Source organism: Panthera tigris, chromosome B2, assembly GCF_018350195.1.
Source record: "Panthera tigris isolate Pti1 chromosome B2, P.tigris_Pti1_mat1.1, whole genome shotgun sequence".
Classification (NCBI taxonomy): domain Eukaryota; kingdom Metazoa; phylum Chordata; class Mammalia; order Carnivora; family Felidae; genus Panthera; species Panthera tigris.
In genome coordinates, this window is record NC_056664.1 from 98,842,735 (window position 1) to 98,864,764 (window position 22,030).

The 22,030-nt window shown below is 42.8% G+C and overlaps 1 protein-coding gene across 1 annotated transcript in view; it reads right to left on the reverse strand.

Moving 5' to 3' along the window:
- Nucleotides 1–4,837: 4,837 nt before the first annotated feature.
- Nucleotides 4,838–22,030, reverse strand: part of SLC22A16 (solute carrier family 22 member 16) — a 41,338-nt gene continuing 24,145 nt past the window's right edge. Inside the window, exons 4-8 of the mRNA XM_042986977.1 lie at nt 19,441–19,972; nt 15,867–15,994; nt 13,284–13,393; nt 11,741–11,840; nt 4,838–5,199 (exon numbers count right to left, since the gene is read on the reverse strand). Coding sequence (XP_042842911.1) covers nt 4,990–5,199; nt 11,741–11,840; nt 13,284–13,393; nt 15,867–15,994; nt 19,441–19,972 — 1,080 coding nt within the window. The 3' untranslated portion in view covers nt 4,838–4,989. The remainder of the gene's footprint in view (nt 5,200–11,740; nt 11,841–13,283; nt 13,394–15,866; nt 15,995–19,440; nt 19,973–22,030) is intronic.

The following is a 22,030-nucleotide window of genomic DNA, read 5'->3' on the forward strand; positions in this document are numbered from 1 at the left end:
GAAACCAAGAACGCAAGCTACGTGCGTCAACAGGTCTTTTAGCTTAGGTAGTTTTGCTTTACAGACTTGTAGCAATGTGACTCAAAAAAGGGGTCATTTGGAAAACTGATTTAGGCGTCACTGAGGGTGGGAGTTGAAAAGGGGCAGTGGGGACCATCTAGGGGGGTCTTGTGTTATCATTTTACAGGCAAGTGGCTGAGGGCCAAAAAGTTGAAGTGATCCCCCTGAGAATGCAGGTGAGCTCAGCATCACATTCCTCCTCAACAATTTTTCAGAGACATTTTACTGTGGGCTCTGGAGGTCCACAGAGCCGCCCTTATGCAGCGTGTTGGAGGCCTCCCTGGCCACCCAGCCCCTCCTGCTCTGCTTCCATGGGTGTCAATGGCTTATGATGTGCTGGCCTTGCTGGTATGTTAGTCTGCCAGTAAATGGAGAGCTTCAAACCAACAGAACTTGAATCTTTTTGAAGGCTGTTAAGGAAGCGAGGCTTGTGGGGGCCAGGGATTCAGTCATATAGGCCACGGGTTGGGGCAGGGAAATGGGGGAGGAGTGAGTTCAGGGTGACGTAACTCTCTGATACACGGGCTAGCCCTGACTTGAGATACAGAAGTAGGGCAAACTCTGTAATGGAACCCTTTCTTCTTTGTAAAATAATCTGACTTTCAAGACTTACTTATTGGAACATCCATGAAAATCTCCTGATGGACATTAGAAAGACATTAAAGAACCCAAGTAGGTGAGCCTAGGGAGAGACAGGGAATAAATGAGAAAAATGAATTTACTTAGGGAACTAGCAGTTGTCAGTAAATACTGGTGCAATGTGGACTTTAGAGGTAAAGTGAGCAGCTGTTACGGACTTCTGGCAAATTCAGATAATTCATCTCTGTTGGGGAAAGTTACCAATGGGCTTTGGCTTTCCTGGTCAGTTTAAACGATCTTAAATAAGAAAAGATTCCTCTTCACCATCTGCAAGAATTTATTAAGTACTCCCTTGGATGTGTCATATTATAGAATGAACCCTTTGTGTTCAGCATGTTGTCAGTAAATATTTGACAGGTGTGAGAGAAGAGAACAGAACTGATCAAGCCCCTCATTCAGGGTATACATTCAGGGTATACATTCAGAGTATATTTTCAAGTTCAATATGGACTTCCTTAACAACACAACGGTTGGGAAGAGGGACAGATTTTGTGGGGTCTGAAGTTTATACAGTTTTCAAAGCCCCCTTTAAGAAAAAAATATACAGAATCATAACAGAAAAAGTGCCTGTGGTCACTTTGATGTCATGTGACAGAGGCGAAATGTAACAGAAGGGAAATAGAGTGGTAAGAGCCAGCGTTCTTAACTGATTGCAGTAACTATATCTTCCTTTTGCAAAATTTACAAGAGTTTACAAAAACTTATGACCAACGAGCCCATTATTAAGGCCTCTCACAAGAGCCTGGGCAAGGGTGGGACTCGATCCCGAAGTTCATGCTTTGTTGGCTTGCCTCACGGGAGGTCTTCCCTGCAGCTATCACGGGCCAAGACTAATCACCAGAACAATGTGAATAGCAGGGTCCTCAAGAGAGAAACAACATATGTTGGAGGGCACAACCAACTCAGGACAGTGACAGCATGCTGTAGTATTGACAGAATGGGCCCCACATGCCCACTGGCCAAGACCAAGACTGGACAGGTCACCTGCCACACTCTCCTTGACCGAGTGTTGGAATGGTACACGGAGCAGGGAGAAATAATGTTGTACAGCATCAGAGCTGTGCAGGGTGATTGATGCAGATATAGTGTTTCATCATCAGGTTGATGCATAGACCTCAGTTAAACAGAACTGATAACGAGGTCATCTGCCTGAAGTTCACCTACTTGTGTACGGGTTGTTCTCTGAGCTTTCCGGCGCCATGGTAAAGTACTCCTTGAAATACTTACAGGGAGAGACACATCTGATGTGCTATGACAAGGGTCCAACTGTTAAAGATCTATATCACTATTTTGCAAGGATAAAATCAGAAGACTGTGCATGTTAAGAAATGCTGGAGGAACAAAGCATGTTTGGCTTCCTGTATGACTAATATTTTTAATTGTCATGATGAAAAGCTCAATTTTTCTCCCAATAAAGTTTTCATCTCCTACTGATTTAAAACCACTTTTTATCAAGGTTGTTGGCTATAACAACACACAAAAACCAACCACCTTCCTTAATGCCAGCAAGAAGCAATAGAAAATATATTAGAAACTCAGCACTTCCAGTAATAAATGTATATCCCCGGGACTAAGTATAACAAGCTATGTGCATGATTTGTGGAGAAAATTATACTTCGTTGAAAGACATTAAAATAGCCCAGCTAAATGAAGACATTACCCATGATAATGGATAGAAGAGTCAATACCAGAAACAACGGAAATTTTCTAAATGAATCTAAAAATTCAACTCACGTTGAAACCATGCCAGGCAGTTTCAGTTGCATCAGTGGGAGTGTGGGCTCCTTTGTTTCTTGTCAGTAACAGAAATGTGATTTCTGGATGAGCAGTGGAAGCAGAGAGTATAGGCATGGGGACTCCTAGCCCAGTGAGGGCAGTGGCTTCCTGGTCCCTGGGTAACTTCTTCCATTTTGTTCCATCAGTCCTTCCCACACTTTGGTAACTTATTCCTTGTATTAAATTCTATGCCTGAAATAGCTCAGAGGGTTTCTGTTTTGGACAGAACGCTTCTGGACACTTATAAATACAGAAACACATACATGGGTGTTAGAGACCAAATGTTGGTGAGGTTCGAGGAGGTAAAAACAGTGGGGGCTCTCCTGAAGGGATTAGTGCCCTTTTGAGACACCAGAGAGCTTGCTTGCTCTCTTTCTCTCTGTCTCTCTCGCTCACTCGCTCTCTCTGTGCACAGGCACAAAGAAGAGGTCATGTGAGCACATGGGGAGACCCTGGCTTGCCCACAAGCCAAGAGAAGAGGCCTTAAAATGAAAGCTACATTGCAGGCATCTTGATCCCAAACTTCCAGTCTCCAGAACTGTGAGAAACAAATTTCTGTTGTGGAAGCCCCCCAGTCTGTATTCTGCTATGGCAGCCTTAGCAAACTAATATAGACCATAGAAAGAAAGTCGAGAAAACACCAAAGATTAACTAAGAGGGAAAAACCTAAGTAACAGTTGAAAAACAATGGGGCCCCTGTGTGGCTCAGCTGGTTAAGCGTCCGACTTCAGCTCAGGTCATGATGTCACAGGTTGTGAGTTCGAGCCCCACATTGGGCTCTGTGCTGACGGCTCAGAGCCTGGAGACTGCTCCAGACTCTGTGTCTCCTTCTCTCTCTGCCCCTCCCCCAGTCACACTCTGCATCTCTCAAAAATAAATAAATATTTAAAAAATTTTTAAAAAAAGAAAAACAAGCTAAGGTTAAAGGAAAAAAAGAAAGAGACACAAGAAGAGGTGAGATAAAAGAGAAAGAAAATCTCCCTCTTATATCCTTCTATTATTTTGTTTTTCCTTACAAAGGGAGAGAGGTTTGGGGGGTTTTTTATTTTCCAAGTGATAAGGCCAAGTGAAGAACTGAGGTTATCCAGGGAACTGAATTAATATTAAAAAGTCTGAATAATTCGGGGCAAATCCCTTTTTCCCCCTTAGCAATGCTTTTTAAAAACCAGTATCTATAAAGTTGTCTTAATCCTTTTACTTGCCTCTGCCACTAATACTTCACCAAATTCTTTTTTTTTTTCCTTTGAGAGAGAGCGCGCCACGCACGGAAGCAGGGGAGGGGCAGAGAGAGAGAGAGAGAGAGAGGGAAAGAGAGAGAATCCCAAGCAGGATCTGCACTGTTAACACAGAGCCGGATGCAGGTTTCAAAGTCATGAACCGTGAGATCATGACCTGAGCTGAAGTCAAGAGCTGGACACTTCATTGACTGAGCCACCCAGGTGCCCCAGTACTTCACCAATTCCAATAAAGCGTATCTGACAGCTCGATTTCTAGAGCAAAGAAGAAAAAAATAATGAGTTTCTGATGAAACCATAAGAAAGAAAAAGTCCAAAACTTACAGCAAACTTGTCTGAAATGTATTCTCCTAAAGGTAAAATTATGCCCAAATTTTGCTGTTGAAATGTTCAGGATGTTAAACTGAACATATTTGCAAAATATAAACTGAACATATTTGCAAAATACGGTTTTAGATAAAGTTGAGGAAACAAAACTTAGTACTTAAAAAAAAAAAGAGTAAAATCTTCCTGTAAAAAAAAACCTCTCAAAAATGAATACTTAATGTTTTTGTTTTTGTTTGTTTTTACACTGGTGACAGATCCAAATGGTACTTAGAGTCAATTTCCTGGATGATCTGCAAACAAAAATTTTGCAGTGCACTAAAATGCCACAGTTTCTCTGTAGCTTGAAGGAGACTTAGGGAGGGCGTTCGGCAAATTTAGGAGAGATAAGAATGTCAGACTAGAAAACTCATGCCTTGTGTCCCAAGGGTGCTGGAAAGCAAGATCCGTTTTTTCTGCAGCTATGGTTTTCACGGTTAAATTATGAAGACAAACATTTTTTGACAGAGCATTTCTGAATAAAACCTGCATTTAGAGCTAGGATTCTCCTAAGAGGGAAAGGAATATCAGAAATAGAATCTTCCAAGGGCTTTGTCAAAAGCTCCCATGCCCATTTTTCCCGGTCCACAGTTCCCAAGGACCCTCGTCCTGAAGACAGTGTGGGTCTTCCCTCAGGCGGGCACAGCAGGGGACAGGGGGGAAGGTTGAGAATCAATGACATATAAGAACAAATAGGAAGAAATATTTTGTGGCAATAAAGCGGCGTAAAAAATGAGAATTCTCATCTTGGTTTTATTTCTTTTACTTTTACAAAATTATCATTTTAAGACTTTCTTACAAAAAATTTTTAAAAGACACATACAAATCACATTCAGGAGATGAGAATAATATTCCTCTAATACAAAGTCATGAAAGTAAACAATATTTCAGGTGCTAGACGGCACATATAGCACATTTATTCACTAAGACCAGAAACCCCTGAGTCAATCACTTCTATTTTTTCCAACGCAGTATTATTGGTTGTGGGAAATAATTTGCCTGAACTATCTTTTTCTGTATCCTGTTTAGCAGCTTCCTCCCAAGTCGTTGCCAGAGGCCTTCCCATGGTTTCTGGAAGCATTAGTGACAGCACTCCACTGATGAAGGCCAAAATCCCAACAAGCAACTAGAAGGAATTTTAAAAAAACAATAATAAGTGACACACCCAGAAAGCAACGTACCCTTCAGAATAATAATTTCTGAGCCTTTTTCAGAGGCAATAGAATTAAATTTGATGTAACAGTTGTCATTTTTATTTCCTGGTGAAATCTTTGGTTACTTTTACAGAACTAGGCTTTGGTTACTTATGCAGTCTGGCATAATGGTCACTCATCACTTCATTGACCACTATGGAGACCTACTCAATAAATCCCAGTTGTGCCTAGAGTAGTACTCTTGCAGGCATTGTCCTAGGAGATGCATGGAGAAAAAAAAGTCCTTATTGCATCTTCCCGGATTCCAGAGTCTTATAGAGAAACCCAGCAATTGAGCCTTGGGTTGGGACTTAATGGTCAGAGACTGCCTTGGTCAACCTTGTCCTTACCCCCAAAACTGGTACACTGTCAGTGTTCAATAAATGGCACAGAATGAATGAATGAATGAATGAACGCACAAATGGAATGTTTCAATGAACCAAAGCCTACAGAATTTAGGGAGAAACCAAACAAAAGCAAATGAAAACTAATTGCTACTTTGGGGGGGTAAGGATCCATCTAATTTCCTTAAAAAAAATTCAGTATTTCTTTACTTTCCAAATTTTGACACATCAAAGGCAACCTTTTAGATTAGCACCAAGGTGTGTGCCTTTAAAAAATGCAAATCACATTACACCAATTTTACCTCAATTTTTAAAATGCAAATCTATATATCTATTCTCTGTTGATCCGTATGAGGTGCTGGGTGGATTCTGGAACTAAACCTCCACACAGTCTGTAAAAATGTGTTCCATCCTTACGTAATTCAAACTCGTCCAGCCAAAACTACTGCCTGGGAAGAGCCCGTAAATTAGATGGTCTTCCCGATAAATCCACATACTTGGTGCTTTCACCACCTCTGAGAATGTGAAACGCAAAGCACACAGAGCAACCACGACGTGATGCACGGCCGCCTCAACAATACGCGTGGCCTTGAGAAGACAGGGTTTGGTTTTGTTTTGTGGAACGCTGCTAACCTAATTCTTAGAAAGACATGAGCAAGCCTAGAAGCAGTAGCAGAATTCAAAGCGATCCTCCAAAGGACGCTTGAAGGTATCTTTGGTGCCTCGAGAAGTAGCAGGTACACCCACCGAATAAGTCGAAACGAGAAATAGGATCACTGGAAGATCCAAGACAGGACTGGGGTTTTCTTTCTGGCTTGGCAGTGAGAAGAGTCCCGCAGTACACAAACCCATAGCCCTCCAGCCCCTCCTCTCTATCAGCAGAAGACCTGGTCTCCTGGCCTCCTGCTCAGCTCCCTCCAGCCCCTCCAGCCTCCTCACAAGCCCCTACCCCTCATGCCCCACCTCTCACTCCCCCTTCATCCTCTCCAGACCCCACTGCCTCCGGCCTCAGCCTCAGAAGGGGGCTCCTCTATCAACAGGCCTCCCTCCTTCTCACAGGTTTTTGACCTTTTCCTTTCCACTGGTTGTTTTCCTTCAGTAAAAACAACAGTTCTCGAGCCTCTTATAATCTCTGTACCCACTCCTCCTGGGAACTTGTTCTTGCTACCTGTGTGAACTTGAGCAAGCTACCTAAACTTCCGGCTCCTCGGTTTCCTTATCTGTAAAATGCAAAGAGCAATAGTACCTCCCTCAGAGGATGGTTGAAAGGTTTAATTAAAGGACACATTTAAGGCACTTAAACAGTGCCTGACCACGGTAAGCAGTCAATAAATGTGATTTTATCATTCAAAGAAGCCAGAGAGGCCCTCAGCCTGGGCCTACACCACTCTGGCTGCTGGCTCATCCCCTGCACGGAGGCCACTGCTTCCCGCTGTCCTCTCTCCCTCTCCTTCCACCCACAGGAGCCGCGCTTCCCAAGCCACAGACTCCTAGCTGCCAACCAAACAGACATTTTCCTGTCCTGGTCCTTCTTGGCCGCTGTCCTCTCCTGCCTTCCTCACCTCCTCTCTTCCTTTGGGGTCCTGGTCACCTCCCCACCTCCCTGGCTGCCGCACCCCGGCCCTCCTTCCATCACACCTTAAATGCCATCGTTCCTAGGGCTCTGCTCTTCAGTCTGCTCACCCCTCCCTCACGACTCCCACACCCACTCCCCCCCCAACCCCCCCAGCTCCAGACCTGGAAAGGCGTTGCCTCCCAGACGCCTCTGCCGGCCGTCCTGCAGGTGCCTCACACTCATCACACATAATTCCAGGGCGCTGTCCTTCCCCACTTCAACCCTGTGACTCCTCCTGGGTTCCTTCCAGCCCCAAGAATGGCTCTGGCATCCCTCCTGCTTCCCACCTCCAGCACAACCAACGGGTCACCAGGTCCTGCGGAGGCGACTTTTCCATCCTGTCATCTCTAAGCCGACTGTAGTAGGCATGCACCTCCCTTCTGACCTCCTTTGACATCCCTGCCTGTTTTTCCAGATTTATCTCCTGACACCCACAACCCACCCTAGCTGTTAGCAATAAGCTCGCCCCCAAACCCAAACTGGTCGTGTTCCTTTTTTCTTTTCTTTTTTTTTTTTTTTTTAACGTTTATTTATTTTTGAGACAGAGAGAGACAGAGCATGAATGGGGGAGGAGCAGAGAGAGAAGGGGACACAGAATCGGAAGCAGGCTCCAGGCTCTGGGCCATCAGCCCAGAGCCCGACGCGGGGCTCGAACTCACGGACCGTGAGATGGTGACCTGAGCTGAAGTCAGACGCTTAACCGACTGAGCCACCCAGGCGCCCCTCCTTTTTTCTTGTAAGCTGTTGCCTTCCTGTTCCCTGTAATAGGTCAACTTATAAGATATCAGAAAGCTTATTGTACATGAGTTCGGCTTAAACTCACCTTTCATGAATAATTGAGATAAAAAGCTTATGTAGTTCCCTATTAGGGTTATGGGAAATTACTAACCACCCTATCTCGCTTCTGTAACCTCGCCTGCTTGCTAATAGATAACTTAGGTTGCAAAACATTCCCCCACCCCTTCTACCAAGATCTAGCCTAGACAAGACCAACATGTAAAAAGTCACGAACTCACTCCCCACGGTATCTTAGGTGTCTAACTATGGTCATTTTAAACCCTCTTAGGACAAAGAACTTCAAATTGATAGGTTCTCGCCAAGACTAACGTCTCTGTGTCACAATATGAATGGCTACCATGAAATGCTATAAATTGTAATTGGTTAACTAAATAATGACGTACTCTGACTTGCTAAAATCCACATAAGCTCACTGCTACTTTTGTTCGGGGCCATTCTCTGCACTTTTTTCTCCTTAAGATCAGGAGATCAGGTTTGGCCCAGCCGTGAATAAAATCTTGCCTCGCTTCTATTCGGCGTCTGGTGTTGTTTTGTTTTTTTTTTTTCAACAGCACCCTGTTTCATCCCCCCTGCCTAGAATTCCCTTCTCTCCTTGTCCCCTGGCTGACCCTCACTGGCTCTTCCAGACACAGATTAAAGGCCCCCTCCTCCAGGAAGCCTCCCCTCTGGCCTTAGCCTGGGTTGGTCGCCCTCTCCTACAACTCATAACTCTGGCATTCCCTACATGCAGCCCTCATCTATAGCCCTTGTCTTTGAGGCTCGGGATGGTTTGCTCTTCGGCCTTCCCCACCACACTGGACCGATGTCTCTCAAGAAGAGGCTGTTTCTCTCATCTCTGCTCCATAGCACCTAACAGAGGGATTCGTTCAAAATCAACACTCAGTAAATCTTTGCCAAACTCAATGGTGAATTCAAAACTGAAATGAATTAGAGTCCACTCTTTTTCAGATTACCAGAAAACAACAGTTGATAAGAGAAGCATCAGAATGAGTGATTTTCATGTGCTTCTTTTCAAAAGAGAAAGACAAACTTATCTTTTAGTTTAGCATTTCCATTCCTTCAAATGAAAATATTGGCTCCTTAGGCAGTTTGACTCCCGTAAATAAGCTGAATGAGAAATTTAATCATTTATTGTTTTTACTCATTTAAAACAACAAGCAACATCTGTTGCATCCAAAGGAACCATATTCACAGAATAGTCCTGCAAATATATACAAGATCCTCCTGACAGGGGTCATTTTGGGGAAAGGGGACTAGGGCGGTTCCAGATCAGGGTAGAGGAGGAGCTCAGTTTTTTGTATTCCCTTTTGTACTGTTTGTTTAACCTCATGGGTGTTTTGCTAGTTATCGGTTTTTCAAAATACAGTAACAAAATCTGGTATTTGGTTTGAATCCAAGCTCTGTCACCTCTAGGGTATGTGACCTCGGGTTAATGACTACTTTCTATTCATCAGCCTCATCTGTAAAATGGGGATAGCAATGAACAGTATCTGCATTCTATGAAGACCAATTTTTGTGGTTTTGCATAACAAGTGCCATTTAAGTATCTGTTGTATAAAATTTAAAATCCCTTTTGACTACATAGCCCCTAATTGACTCTTACGGGTGTCTTTTTTTTTTTCATCTTTATTAGTTTTTAGTATTTTTATAGTAGCTTGCTTTTATAGATATATGTGTCTTCTGTATGTTTCAGCTTATTGGTTTCAAAAACGCCTTCTCCATTTTTATCTTCTTTTTATTTAATGAGGAACACAAAGTGCTAGCCTAAAGGAGATGCTTCTAGAAAAGCCCATGCCCTAAAAAGGATGGTGGGCTCTCCAAAAACACCTCCCCGCACAGGCTAGACAGCACATATCGTTTCTCAACCTCAGGGTCAGCCCATAAAATATGCTGGCATCCCAACACCTCAGTTAAGCAAACTTGACTGAGTGCCTGTTGCTGGAACGTGAGATTCCCAAAGACATCCAAAGAGCAGGTGTACCTGTGCGTGCAAGGTGATTTTTTTAAGGTAGCACCACACACTTTGTTCTATTGTGAGATTTTGTTACTGTATTTTGAAAAACCGATAACTAGCAAAACACATGACTTCTCTGACAATAGTGTTGAAGACAAAGCTAATTTTAAAAAGCCAGTCTATTTGATTTAAAATATCAAATAAATTATAACGTGAGTGGCACACAGGGTGAGGGAAATGCCTTTGCTGGACACAGTTGTGGGGATACAAAGTGCCCTGTCTTGCAAGAAGCCAACAGTTTAAGGAGGGGGACAAAAACATGCATGAAGATAATAAAGCCAGACTGTGGCTGTGGGCTGGGAAAGGGGCACATATGAAATGCTACGCAAACTGAGGAAGGGAGAGGTGGGGTCACGGATCCGGGTCTTTCTCAGAGAAGTCAGGTTTGCTCTGCCTCTTAAAGGGTACATGCAAGTTTAGCAAGCAGAGATGGGAGGAGGCTTCTCTGCAGAGGGGAGCAGGCATAGGAGGAGAGAAGGGTGCAGAGGAGGGAAGTGGGTGAGGAAAGAAAACAGGATAGGGGCGATCTGCAGGGGGGTCCATCTGGAAAGGACTTCAACATCCGGAAGAGCTTGGAGTTTAGTCCATTCCGAAGGTGACGGGGCAGTTGGGTCAGAGCTGTGGTCTGGCAAACTCTTCTGATGGGGTGGGGGTGAGCGCAGGGAGAGAATCTGGGAGGCAGAAGGTGGGGGCAACTGAACTGGAAGCAGGCAAGCTGGGGTGGTTTTGAGAAAGAAGGGGAGGATTTGGGGTCATGGGTTGGGAGGAGAGGGGGACAGAAGCACAGGGTAAATGAAACGCTGATGCTCAAGTGTCAGGCTGGAGGCCACGGACTCCTAACCCAAAGCGGGAGGCAGAGGAGAAGGGCTCTAAGGCACTGACCCCTTCAGTCTGGGAAAAGCTGACTTCGTTTGTGAGACACCCAGGGAGAATATCCATGAGCCCAGCGGAAGGGTGGGTTTGCAGCTTGGAAGGGAAGGAAGAACTGAGAAGAGGTTATCCATGCAGGGACTGGGGAGGATAGCCAGGACGGCTCCCAGAGAGTGAGTCTAGTTAAGGGGAACCCAGAAAAAGAATGAGGAACCTTGAGGACGAGAGGGGACAGCCTAGACTGAGCTACGGCAAAGAAATTCAGGAGAGGGCACCTGAAGGAAGGGGGAGAGGGCCACAGACCCAGGGCTCTCCCCCTAGTCTCAGAGCACCTCGGGCCGCCCCCAAACCCTCCCTGCCTCCCTAACCTCCCACCCCACCTGCTTCCCATCTTCTTCCTCCTCACCATGAAGAGCCTGTCAAGTTTCAGGTAAGCTGAAAACCAGGACCCTAAACCTCTCCACCAGGCACCACAGAACCCTCCAAGCGGCAGGCAGCCTCCAGAATTGACCCTGACCAGCAGGCATGCAGCGGGAACCCAGAGGGAGGACGGACAACAGAGCTCTCCCCACGCAGCTGCATGAGATGGGAGGGGAGAGGGTCCCTCCACAGTGGGCACGATTGCGGTTAACAGCTCACCAGTGGTGGAAGGGATCGACCAACAGGAAAACAGCGGCCACCACTCTACTTACCGCCTGGTGAGCTGTTAATCACGTTTCTAGAAACCTCCATCATTGAATTACAAATTGACTTCCAATGAGTAAAGAGATAGAAGGCAGTTAGCTGCTCTGCCTCTCTGCTGTCTCAGTGAGGGCCTATAAACTGATGGACACCTGTGGTAGGAAGTTCCAAATGCTGGAGAGGTAAACGCAGAACGGGGCCATGATGCTTCCCACGCGGCTCACCATGCTGCCGCTTCCCACGGCCAGCGACCTGCAAACGGGAGGAGCGTTACGACAGCAGCCACAGGGTGCCTGGGTGGCTCAGTCGGCTAAGCGTCCGACTTCAGCTCAGGTCATGATCTCTCGGTTTGTGAGTTCGAGCCCCACATCGGGCTCTGTGCTGACAGCTCAGAGCCTGGACTCTGCTTTGGATTCTGTGTCTCCCTCTCCCTCTGCCTCTCCCCCACTTGTGCTCTGTCTGTCTCTCTCTCTCTCTCTCTCAAAAAAAAAAAAAAAACAAATAAATAAAATGTTAAAAAAAAAAAAAAAAGACAGCAGCCAGAACTGAAGCCCAGCGGAGCACAGAGGAAGCCCCTGTCCGCACGCCCAGCACAGAATAAACCTAAGAACACTTACACTCGGCCTAATATACTTGAAAATCATTTCACACTGTTTCAAGAATCACTTGTGATCTATATCCACGTTCTGTGAAACAGTGGTGTATACAAGCATACAGAGAGTTCAAGACCAAAAAAAAAGATAAACCATTCTTCCTTTGCTACGCAGATGAGGCCCTTCTGTATATTCATTCAGTCTAACATTGAGAATAACATCAGCCTTCTAGAGCAGGAATTCCTTTGGGGTAGGGAATGGGAATTTGGGAGAACGGAAGATTTATACCTGTGGAACATTCTATTTCAATTTTTTAAAGCCAAGCAATATCTTTTTTTAGGTTTATTTATTTATTTTGAGAGAGACAGACAGTGCGAGCAGGGCAGGGGCAGAGGGAGAGAGGGAGAGAGAGAATCCCAAGCAGGCTCTGCACTGCCAGTGCTTGGGGCTCCATCTCATGAAACAGTGAGATCATGACCTGAGCCAAAACCAAGAGCCGGAGGCCTAACTGAGCCTCCCAGGAGCCCCAAGCAATACCTTAATGTGCTTTTTGTTAAAAGTTATGTAAGGAAACCTTACAGAATATCTAGTAAGAAGGACAAAATGTATTTTTTAAGTGCATAAGAATCTCTTATTAAACCAAGGAGAGAGGCTCTAGGAGAAACCAAATCTGCCAAACACCTTGATCTTGGACTTCTAGCCTCCAGAAAAAATATTTCTGCTGTTTGACCCAAACTTTGGTGTTTTGTTACAGCAGCCCTAAAAATTAAGACAAGTGACATCAGAACATCAAGAGACACATCCTGAGAAGATTAGCCTTGAGTCGTATGGAGAGTCAGTGTAAGTCAACTGCACTTGAGATTTAGAATGGTTCTAGAATAATAGAGTGTGATTTCACAAACAATTTCTTTAATATCCTTGCTAATGAAGTGTAGACAAAGCCTCAGATTCGGAATTAGCGTCATCCTGTAACTTTCCCATTATCTCAGCGCTCCAGTAACTGCTACCGAAAGAAAGCATTTATACTCAAAGGCCAAATATATTGAAATGACATGTAAGTAAAAGACAACAAGGAAACAGAAGAAAAATAAGTAGTTCTTACCTTACCATGGTTGGATACAGCTCTGCTGTATAAAGGTAAATGAGGCCAAACGCTGCCCCTATGGCAAATTTTCCAGCCATGGTCACCACCACAGTCCAAATAAAGTAATTCTGAAAAGACATGGATTAGCAAAATAGACCATCATAAGTAATACTTTTAAACAGAAAATATAAAATCTTTAACATTATTATTTAAAGCTTTCTAACTACCCAGGATTTTTCAGAACAATAAAAAGTTTTATTTCTCTGAATTTGTTTTGTAATCTCTACTCCTGGTCTGGAAAAGCTTTCCATCTTTTTGAAATTTAGGGAAAAGTTTAATTGTGCCTCCTCCCAGCCTTGGAGATTTCAAATTACCCAATTAGAAAAGCCATTTGCAGAGGCTGCTTTGGAATGAGACATGCCCAGATGGTCCTGGTTCCACAAGTAATTGACCTACTCCTTCTGGAAATGATCCAGCAGAAGGAATCAAAGAGCCATAAAAACAAATTGTGTCCTTTGTGACAGTAATCCTCTAGATTATAAGTTATCTTCAGAAGATAATTTGAAGGTGATAAACAGAACTATTAGAACATTTTTTTTTCTTCTTTTGACTGATAACATTCCTCAACAGTGAAACCCCTCAGCGCCTCCAACTCTGTTTCTGCTGTCCCTGCTGTGCTCCACTTTCCGCTGTGTTTACAAAGACCTCCCACTTTCCATCTTTTCTCTCCTCCCCTATCTGCCAGCTGGATGTTGAGACTCAGGTGACCCTGGAGTCCCTACGTTGAGGATGGCAGCGCCTTGGTCTACCTGAATCCCTGAATAACTCCATGGAGCCAGATACTCTCCCTCCACTTCTGCCAACAACCAGGTGCATCCACATCAAACTTTCTAAGAACGAGAGATAAATATCTGTTTTGGGAAATCACTGAGATTTGATGATGCCTCTAATAAAGCAACTAATGTCACACTGTCACCCTATGAACTATGTGTTTGCTGAATGAATTTGTTGACAGTCCCTTTTGTAGACAGTTATTTGCTGAATGAATTAATGTCACTTGAAAAAACCGAAGTGTGTTGACATTGCCATTTGGGGAGAGATTTTATCAGAAGGGAGAAATTTGTAGGTAAGTGTTAGTGCCCTGTTTCTAGAAATCCCCATCATCTACTTTCCTGTCTTCCCCATTACCACTGGGGCTTAACCACTATGTAACTCAAAGGTTCTGGGGCTCCCGTAAATCTTCACCAGCTCAAAAGCAGCTGCCATCACTCAACTAGTATAGCTGCAAATTACTTTAAAAAGCAAACTAGGGGCACCTGGGTGGCTAAGTCGGTTAAGCGTCGACTCTTGATTTTGGTCATGATCTCACAGTTCATGAGATTAAATAAATACACTTCAAAAAATTTCTTTTAAACAAACCAAAAACGGTATGGATGAAGTCCCCTCACGGTCCTCTGAGTCTTTTTACTGCATTCATATTAGTTGTGTATCAATCACTTGGAAATTTCAGGTACATAAACAATTTGATTTGCCAACCTTGATAATTAAATGGAGTATTACTACAAAAGGAAGTCACTGGGTAACTTAAAGTAAATTTCAAACAATATGCAAAACTTAAAATGCCTTGCTCTAAATGTTGAGATACTATTGCTAGATAATGATACAATCATTACAGAAAATTATAGAAGGTATTTTAAAGTATTGTTATAGTGACTATATTTTCCAAATCAAGAATGAAAATGGATTCTGATAACATTTGGGCAGGGAGGAAGGGAAGAAAAGGAGCCCTTTTTGACGCAAGAGTTATTCTAGGGGACAGAGTTTGCCCAAATGCAGGAATAGGAAGGTTGTTTGTGTAGTTTCTCAGTAAGAAACTGCATTTTTAGGAACAAGCTCCTTGTGGGATTTAGGCATACTAGAAATTGGAAACGACTAATCTACTGCAATGAAAAACAAGATATTCAAATTAAAATAGTCCTGAATATAAAATTCATTTTATCTTTCAGATGTCTCTATGGCTTCCTCCCTCCTTCAGGTTTCTAATCAGCTGTCACCTTCTCTGAGAAGCACACCATCCCCCATCACCCTGGATAAAATAAAATAGTACACATGTCACACACACGTGCACGCACGCACACACACACACACACACAAATACACTCTATCCCTTATCTTGTTTTGTTTTTCTTCATACTTCTAGAAACTTGATTCACTGTGTGTCTCCAGCAACTAGAAGGACTCCTGGCACATAAGAGATGCCAGATACATATTTGTTAAATGAATGAATGTTTAAGATAATGATAATCACTGGAAGGCGTGATCTACTTTCCTCATTCAGGATCATTGTGTTTACAAAATGCAACACGGGCCATCTCTGGGAAGTGAGATTACAGGCTTTTTTTTTTTTTTTTAACATATTTTTCCTTAATTTTTTTTTTACAATGAACATGTATTATTTATATAACACAGAAAGAATGGTTTTTTTAAAGAAAACATTTAAAAATGTTATGTATATATGCTGTTCATATGTCTGAATGGATCTTCATACTTCCTGTCATAATATAACTAACCGTGCCCTAAAGAAAACAAAAAATAACTCACCTTGGGGATCACCATAATGACACCACAGAGCAGTGCACCTGAGATAAGGGAGAACACCAGAACTTTTCTTCTCCCTATACTGTCCATCCCCAAGCACATGAAGATGTAGGCAGGAATTTCCACTGCACCTGTCATTGAGCAAAAGGGCTCTCTATAAGTCATGGCAACCAACTGCACAAGGGGACCTCTCCTTCTAACCCACCACCCAAAAGGAATGGTTAGCCCTCTCCCCACTTCCAGGAGCCCCCAAGAACACCCACTGACTGCCTGAAAGGTGGCAAGACCTAACCCTTTTAAATCCCCTGGAGTGAGGAGGATATTTCCTGTGAAGGGCACTGATGCTCACACAATCCACCTGGCACTTATCACCTGTCCCAGGGATCCTGCCCCCTACCAGGCTGTCAGCTCCCCAGTACACAGCGTGGTGTCCAGAGGACAGACCTGTCGGATGAATAAATAAGTAAATTCATAGATGACATTGATAAGTTCTGCTCTTTGGTTTCTCGTGCTTGGCAGAACTAGGAAAACTTCTATATTAGTAACTTCAAATTTCGGAACTAAGTAGAAAATTCAGTGTCGGCTAGCTACACAAACTAATGAAAATGTGTGATGGGTTTCAAACCCAAAAGTAAACATTTAAAACTCTAACACAAGGGGCGTCAGGGTGGCTCAGTCGGTTAAGCCTCTAACTCTTGCTTTCAGCTCCTATCATGATCTCAGGGTTTGTGGGATAGAGCTCCGCATCGGGCTTTGTGCTGACCGCTGGGAGCCTGGAGCCTGCTTCAGATTCTGTGTCTCCTTCTCTCTCCACCCCTCCCCTGCTCACGCTCTGTCTCTGTCTCTGTCTCTCTCTCTCAAATATAAAATAAAACATTAAAAAATATTTAAAAATCTAACACTAGGGGCACCTGGGTGGCTGAGTCGGTTAAGCATCCAACTCTTGATTTCAGCTCAGGTCATGATCTCAGGGTTTGTGGGATCAAGCCCCATGTGGGGCTGTGTGCTGACAGTGGGCAACCTGTTTGGGATTCTCTCTCTGCCTCTCCCCTGTTCGCGCTCACTCTTTCTCAAACCAAATAAATTAACTTGAAGAAAAAAAATCCCCTATAGAACAAAAACTTCCTCTGGCCTCTTCTTACTGCCCCACAGCAACAGTAAAGAGCTGGATCTAGTCCATAACTGACTTAAAAGCTCTTCTCTTGCAAAACCAAAGTTTGCATCGAAGATCCAGAGCAAAAAAGCTATGTATCTACCGCCACAATGAAACAGGGAGCAAGCTCGACCCAGCTGCACAAACCCCACAACCGCCCTTAGGAAACTGCCATCTTTTCGCAGCTCAGATCGTCCATGTAATTCAGTCTTCAAGTTCCTTCCTCCCTCTGCAGCTCACCTAAGCTCGGGACACAACCGGGCGACCACCTCTTAGGAGCGACCTGCACTTGTCCTTGCAACTACAGAACACCACAAACACCTGGAGAGGCAGGTGTGCATCTATCTGTACGTCTCCCACAGCTTCTGAACACGTCACAGGGGTAGATAACATATTTTCGGAGTGAATGGTCTTAGTAGTACATTAGAAACTAAACTCAGTTGCCGCCGCTCAAAAACAGTGGCTCAGGCAAAGGCAAAAAATAAGCCGCCTTTGACAGCCGGTCTCTCTGTTTCACTGAAATGGAAAACAGACACCTCTGGAGGAAATGCCTCCCTGCCACAGACTCTGGACCCTGTGATAAAGTCCATGCTTTCAGGCCGGATCAGTCTGTACATCTGTTACTCTACTCTTTTTTTTTTTTTTCAAGACTTTATCAAGCACTTTTCAAGGTCAAATAAGAGACAACGATCCACAAAAGAGCCACATGGGGGGAGCCCTGGGTTAGTGTCCCCACTTTACAACGGAGATTAACTGCTTTGAGCGGGATGAGTAAGTGACAGCTCAGGGACTAGAAGCAAGGTCTTCAGGAGCCAAGACTCCTCTCCTGCAGCCTCCCTCCCCCACTACCCCCCTCCCTGCCTGACTCCTGGAGTCTAGCAACACTTGGGCAGCAACTGTGAAATGGCTGAAGAGCATTTAAAGTACCCTACACTGGTTTTCCTTGAGTTGTCACTTCAGGATACTGATACTACATCTAATTTTGAAAGTGTCTGGGATATAAATGGCACAAGCAGTGAGGCCCAAGCGTCACGGGATTAGGACAATCTGCCATTACTTTCCTCACTCTATAATATATAATCTCTCTAATCACTCAGGCCCAATTCCACTCCTATCCCCGGATGTCTTGAAGCTACTGAAGCATTTATCACCCAAAACTTGAGCTGAAATGCCCACCAGCCCCAGCCCATCTCCGGAGATAAAAACTCGTTCAAAAATTTCCCAGCGTAGGAATTTCAACTAGAAGCACCTGTCAGCAAGAGGACTTCTGGGAAGGGTGATGACAGGAAAAATCCAAGACAGTAGAGAATATAAAACCATGTATATTTATCTTAGAGACATTTTTATATTTAGGGGATGTCCCAGTTTCTTGAGAATTTACATCTCCATTACAATTAAGAAACTATATTGTAACGCTCTAAAACTCCAGGTTGCCAAAAGCGTCCCTATGTCACACCCTGCCCCACTTGGTTCTCCTGCCATTTGCTGCCCTGTCCTAGGAATTCTGTGTCATTTCTCAAACCGGCACATAGAATGGGTTTGAAATCAAGCCGGACTCTGCAAACTTGTTGGCTTGCCCAAAAAGAGAAAAAAAAGGTTTTTTTTTTCTTTTCTTAAAACGACTTCTCTCATAATTCCTGCTGAGCTCTAATAAACAAACACAGAAGTGTCATCAGAGCACTTTAATGAGAAGGGATGATATCTATGTGTGAAAATGTAAAAGCAAGCTTTTCTGAGGATAATATCAAATGCAGGCAGCCTATGTGAAAATAACCAGGAGTTAAGGCTAGACAGACAAATATAGGTTTCTCATATTTCTCTCATGTTTGGTCTGAATTTGGTTGACCCTAGGAGTCATGCTTCAAGATGTCACAGCAAAATCTGGATCCACTTTAACCCGCTATACTAAAATGAAAGAAGCATGACAACGAAATTATAGTTGCATTTAAGTGATTTTACTGCCTGAAATGCCTAAATTAAGGACTTTTGAAGGTAGAAAGACAGCAGAAGATCTCTAAGCCATATTAAGTTTTAAAAGGAAAACAAATTACAAAGAAGAATAAGCAGTGAATGATCTCTTTATCTGCACAAATGTCTGGAAATGCACAGAAAGAGATCTAAAAGGGTACAAGCCAGACGTAATAGATGTTACCTCTCAAAGACAGTTCTGAGGGGATGGGCTTCCAGGAAGGAAGCAAGCAAGGAGCAGAAGCAGGGAAAGAAGAAGGGACTAAATTCTTCTGACTGTTTGCATTATTTTGAAAGAAAATATACACTTGTGTTCCAGTATATAAACCCTAAAAGAGACCATAGTAATAAGGTTGGCAGTATTGTTCTTGGTAGAGAACGGACAATGAAAACACACTAAAAACATGGTAGAAATGTCACTTCATTGCTACACTTACATATAATTTAACTACTTACCCATGAGGAAGAGGTTTAAATATTCATTTCCTCCTAAGTTAACAGAATTCAAGGAGAAGAAGTAGAATCCCAAACACCCAGTGAACCAAACCAGCCAAATAGTAAGGGTCCTTGTTCCAACATTCCAGTCATAAAATAGATCTAACAGGTTGTGCTTCTTAACTTCAAGGGGTTCATTACCAATGGGACCATTTAGATCCAGTGACAACAGTTCTGACAGCTTACAGGAGCGTGCCCTATTCCACTTGGCAATTGTATCAACTACTTTTTGTGCTTCTTCACATCTTCCCTCTGAGAGAAGCCAAAAAGGTGTCTCTGGGAGTATCCAACAGCACAGGACAAAGGGGATAGTCACTGTGGAGAGGACCATCTGATAGATCCACCAGGTCCTGACAAAGTAGCCTGTCAAAGCCACCACCATTGTTCCAACTGCAAAAAAGGAATGCATCTGGATGCATGCCCACGTCCGAGACTTCATGCCAATAAATTCCGTCACATAGACAAACACCACCACGAGATAGCCACTTCCAGACTGAAAAACAAAGCAGGGAGGGTGGTCCAGATTTAAGGTCATATTTATAACTGCTAAGGGGTCTGATCTCTCTGTAAATCACACATAGGCAAGAAAGAAAATGACAAAAATTGTTTTCTGAAAGCCATACCACATTTATAAAATGGTGTTTCATCCAATCCATCCTTCTTCTTCAAATGGGTTTTTTCATTCTTCCCCCACCCCTGCTTCCCCAAATGGCCAAACTTGAGAGGTTAAGTATGAGATAAACGAGTGGATATGTACAATACATGTTAGACCCTACCTCTTGTTTCATGTAAGTATTCCTCTACAGTGTGAATTTATTTCCCAGTTAATGTAAATGTGAATGTGCATACCAATTTACCTATATACAAGAGGCCCTTATTATTAAATCCAAAATTGTTAAATGGGGACAAAAAATTATGGCAACTGATGGGAAGAAAAAGATTTGACTGAAACTTTTTTTTAACAGGCAACAAAAGAGAAGAGTAAGCAAATTGGACTTCATGAAAATTAAAAACATCTGTGCATCAAAGGATGCTACCGACAGAGTGAAAAGGCAATGTATGGAATGACATATTTGCAAATTATATATCTGATAAGAAATTAATACCCAGAATATATAGAAGACTCCCAAAACTCAACAGGAAAACAAACAATCCGATTCAAAATGAGCAAAGGATATGAATTGTTCCAAAAAGATATATGAATGGCCAATAAGCACATGAAAAGATGCTCAACATCACTAACCATTAGGGAAATGCAAATCAAAATCACAATGAGATACCACCCCGTAACCATCAGGATGGTTACTATAAAAAAAAAAAAAAAAAAAAAAAAAAAAACAAAAAAGACAAAAACAAAACAGAAAATAACAAGTGTTGACAAAGATATGGAGAAATCAGAAACCTTGTGCACTTTTTGGTGGGAATGTAAAATGATACAGCTGCTGTGGGAAACAGCATGGGGATTCCCCCCCAAAAACTAAAAATAGATTACCATATGATCCAGCAGCCCTACCTTGGATACATGCCCAAAATAACTGGAGGCAAGATCTCAAAGAAATATGTGCACACCCATGTTGGTAACAGCATTATTCACAATGGCTAAAATGTAGAAGCAAGCCAAGCATCCATCGACAGATGAATAGATAAGCAAAATGTGGTATATACAATAGAATATCATTCAGCCTCAAAAAGGAAGGAAATTCTGACACAGGCTACAACATGCATGAACTTTAAGGACATTATATTAAGTAAAATAAGCCAATCACAAAAAGATAAAATACTGTATGATTCCACTTATATAAGGTACCTAGTATAGTCGAAATCATGTAGATTTCATGGATGTAGAATGGTGGTCGTCAGGGGCTGGGTGGAAGAGGAAATGACTTACTGTTTAATGGGTATAAGAGTTTCAATTTTTGCAAAATGAAAAGAGTTCTGGAGATGGATAGTGGTTTTGATTGTACCACAACATGAATATACTTAATATGACCCTAAATGTATACCTAAAAATGATTAAGATAGGAAATTTTATGTTATGTGCACTGTTGGTGGGAATGGGAAACTACAATTTTAAAAATCAGGGAAAATTATTTTGAAATTAAGCCTATCTTTATCAAAAATTAGACTATAATAATATTATGTGGTCATTCCTGGAGTAAACAAAGAACAAATCAAATGATGGATTTTTTTTTGTGGGAGGCATGACGAAAGGATTAGAATTTTTCCTACAGGATTATTTCACATTTGACTTTTATAACACAAATCATAAAGTTAATTTTTGCAAAATTATTCGAAAGCCAAAGGCATCTCCTAATCCTTTGATATTCAAATCATACTCTTTTGAAGGCTCATCATGTCATTATCCTGTGGACGTCAGTTTCTTCATAAGTTAACTTGTCTATCTCAGTCACATCCCAACTGGCCAAGGGATTTGGGTAGGATTCAGTTTTCCCCCATCGTTTTCAAAGACATTTTGTAATCAAACATCCTTTGTAAGACCTGCAATTTCACCTTGCATCAGAGAGTCACAAAGAGGCTAACTAACCTACAA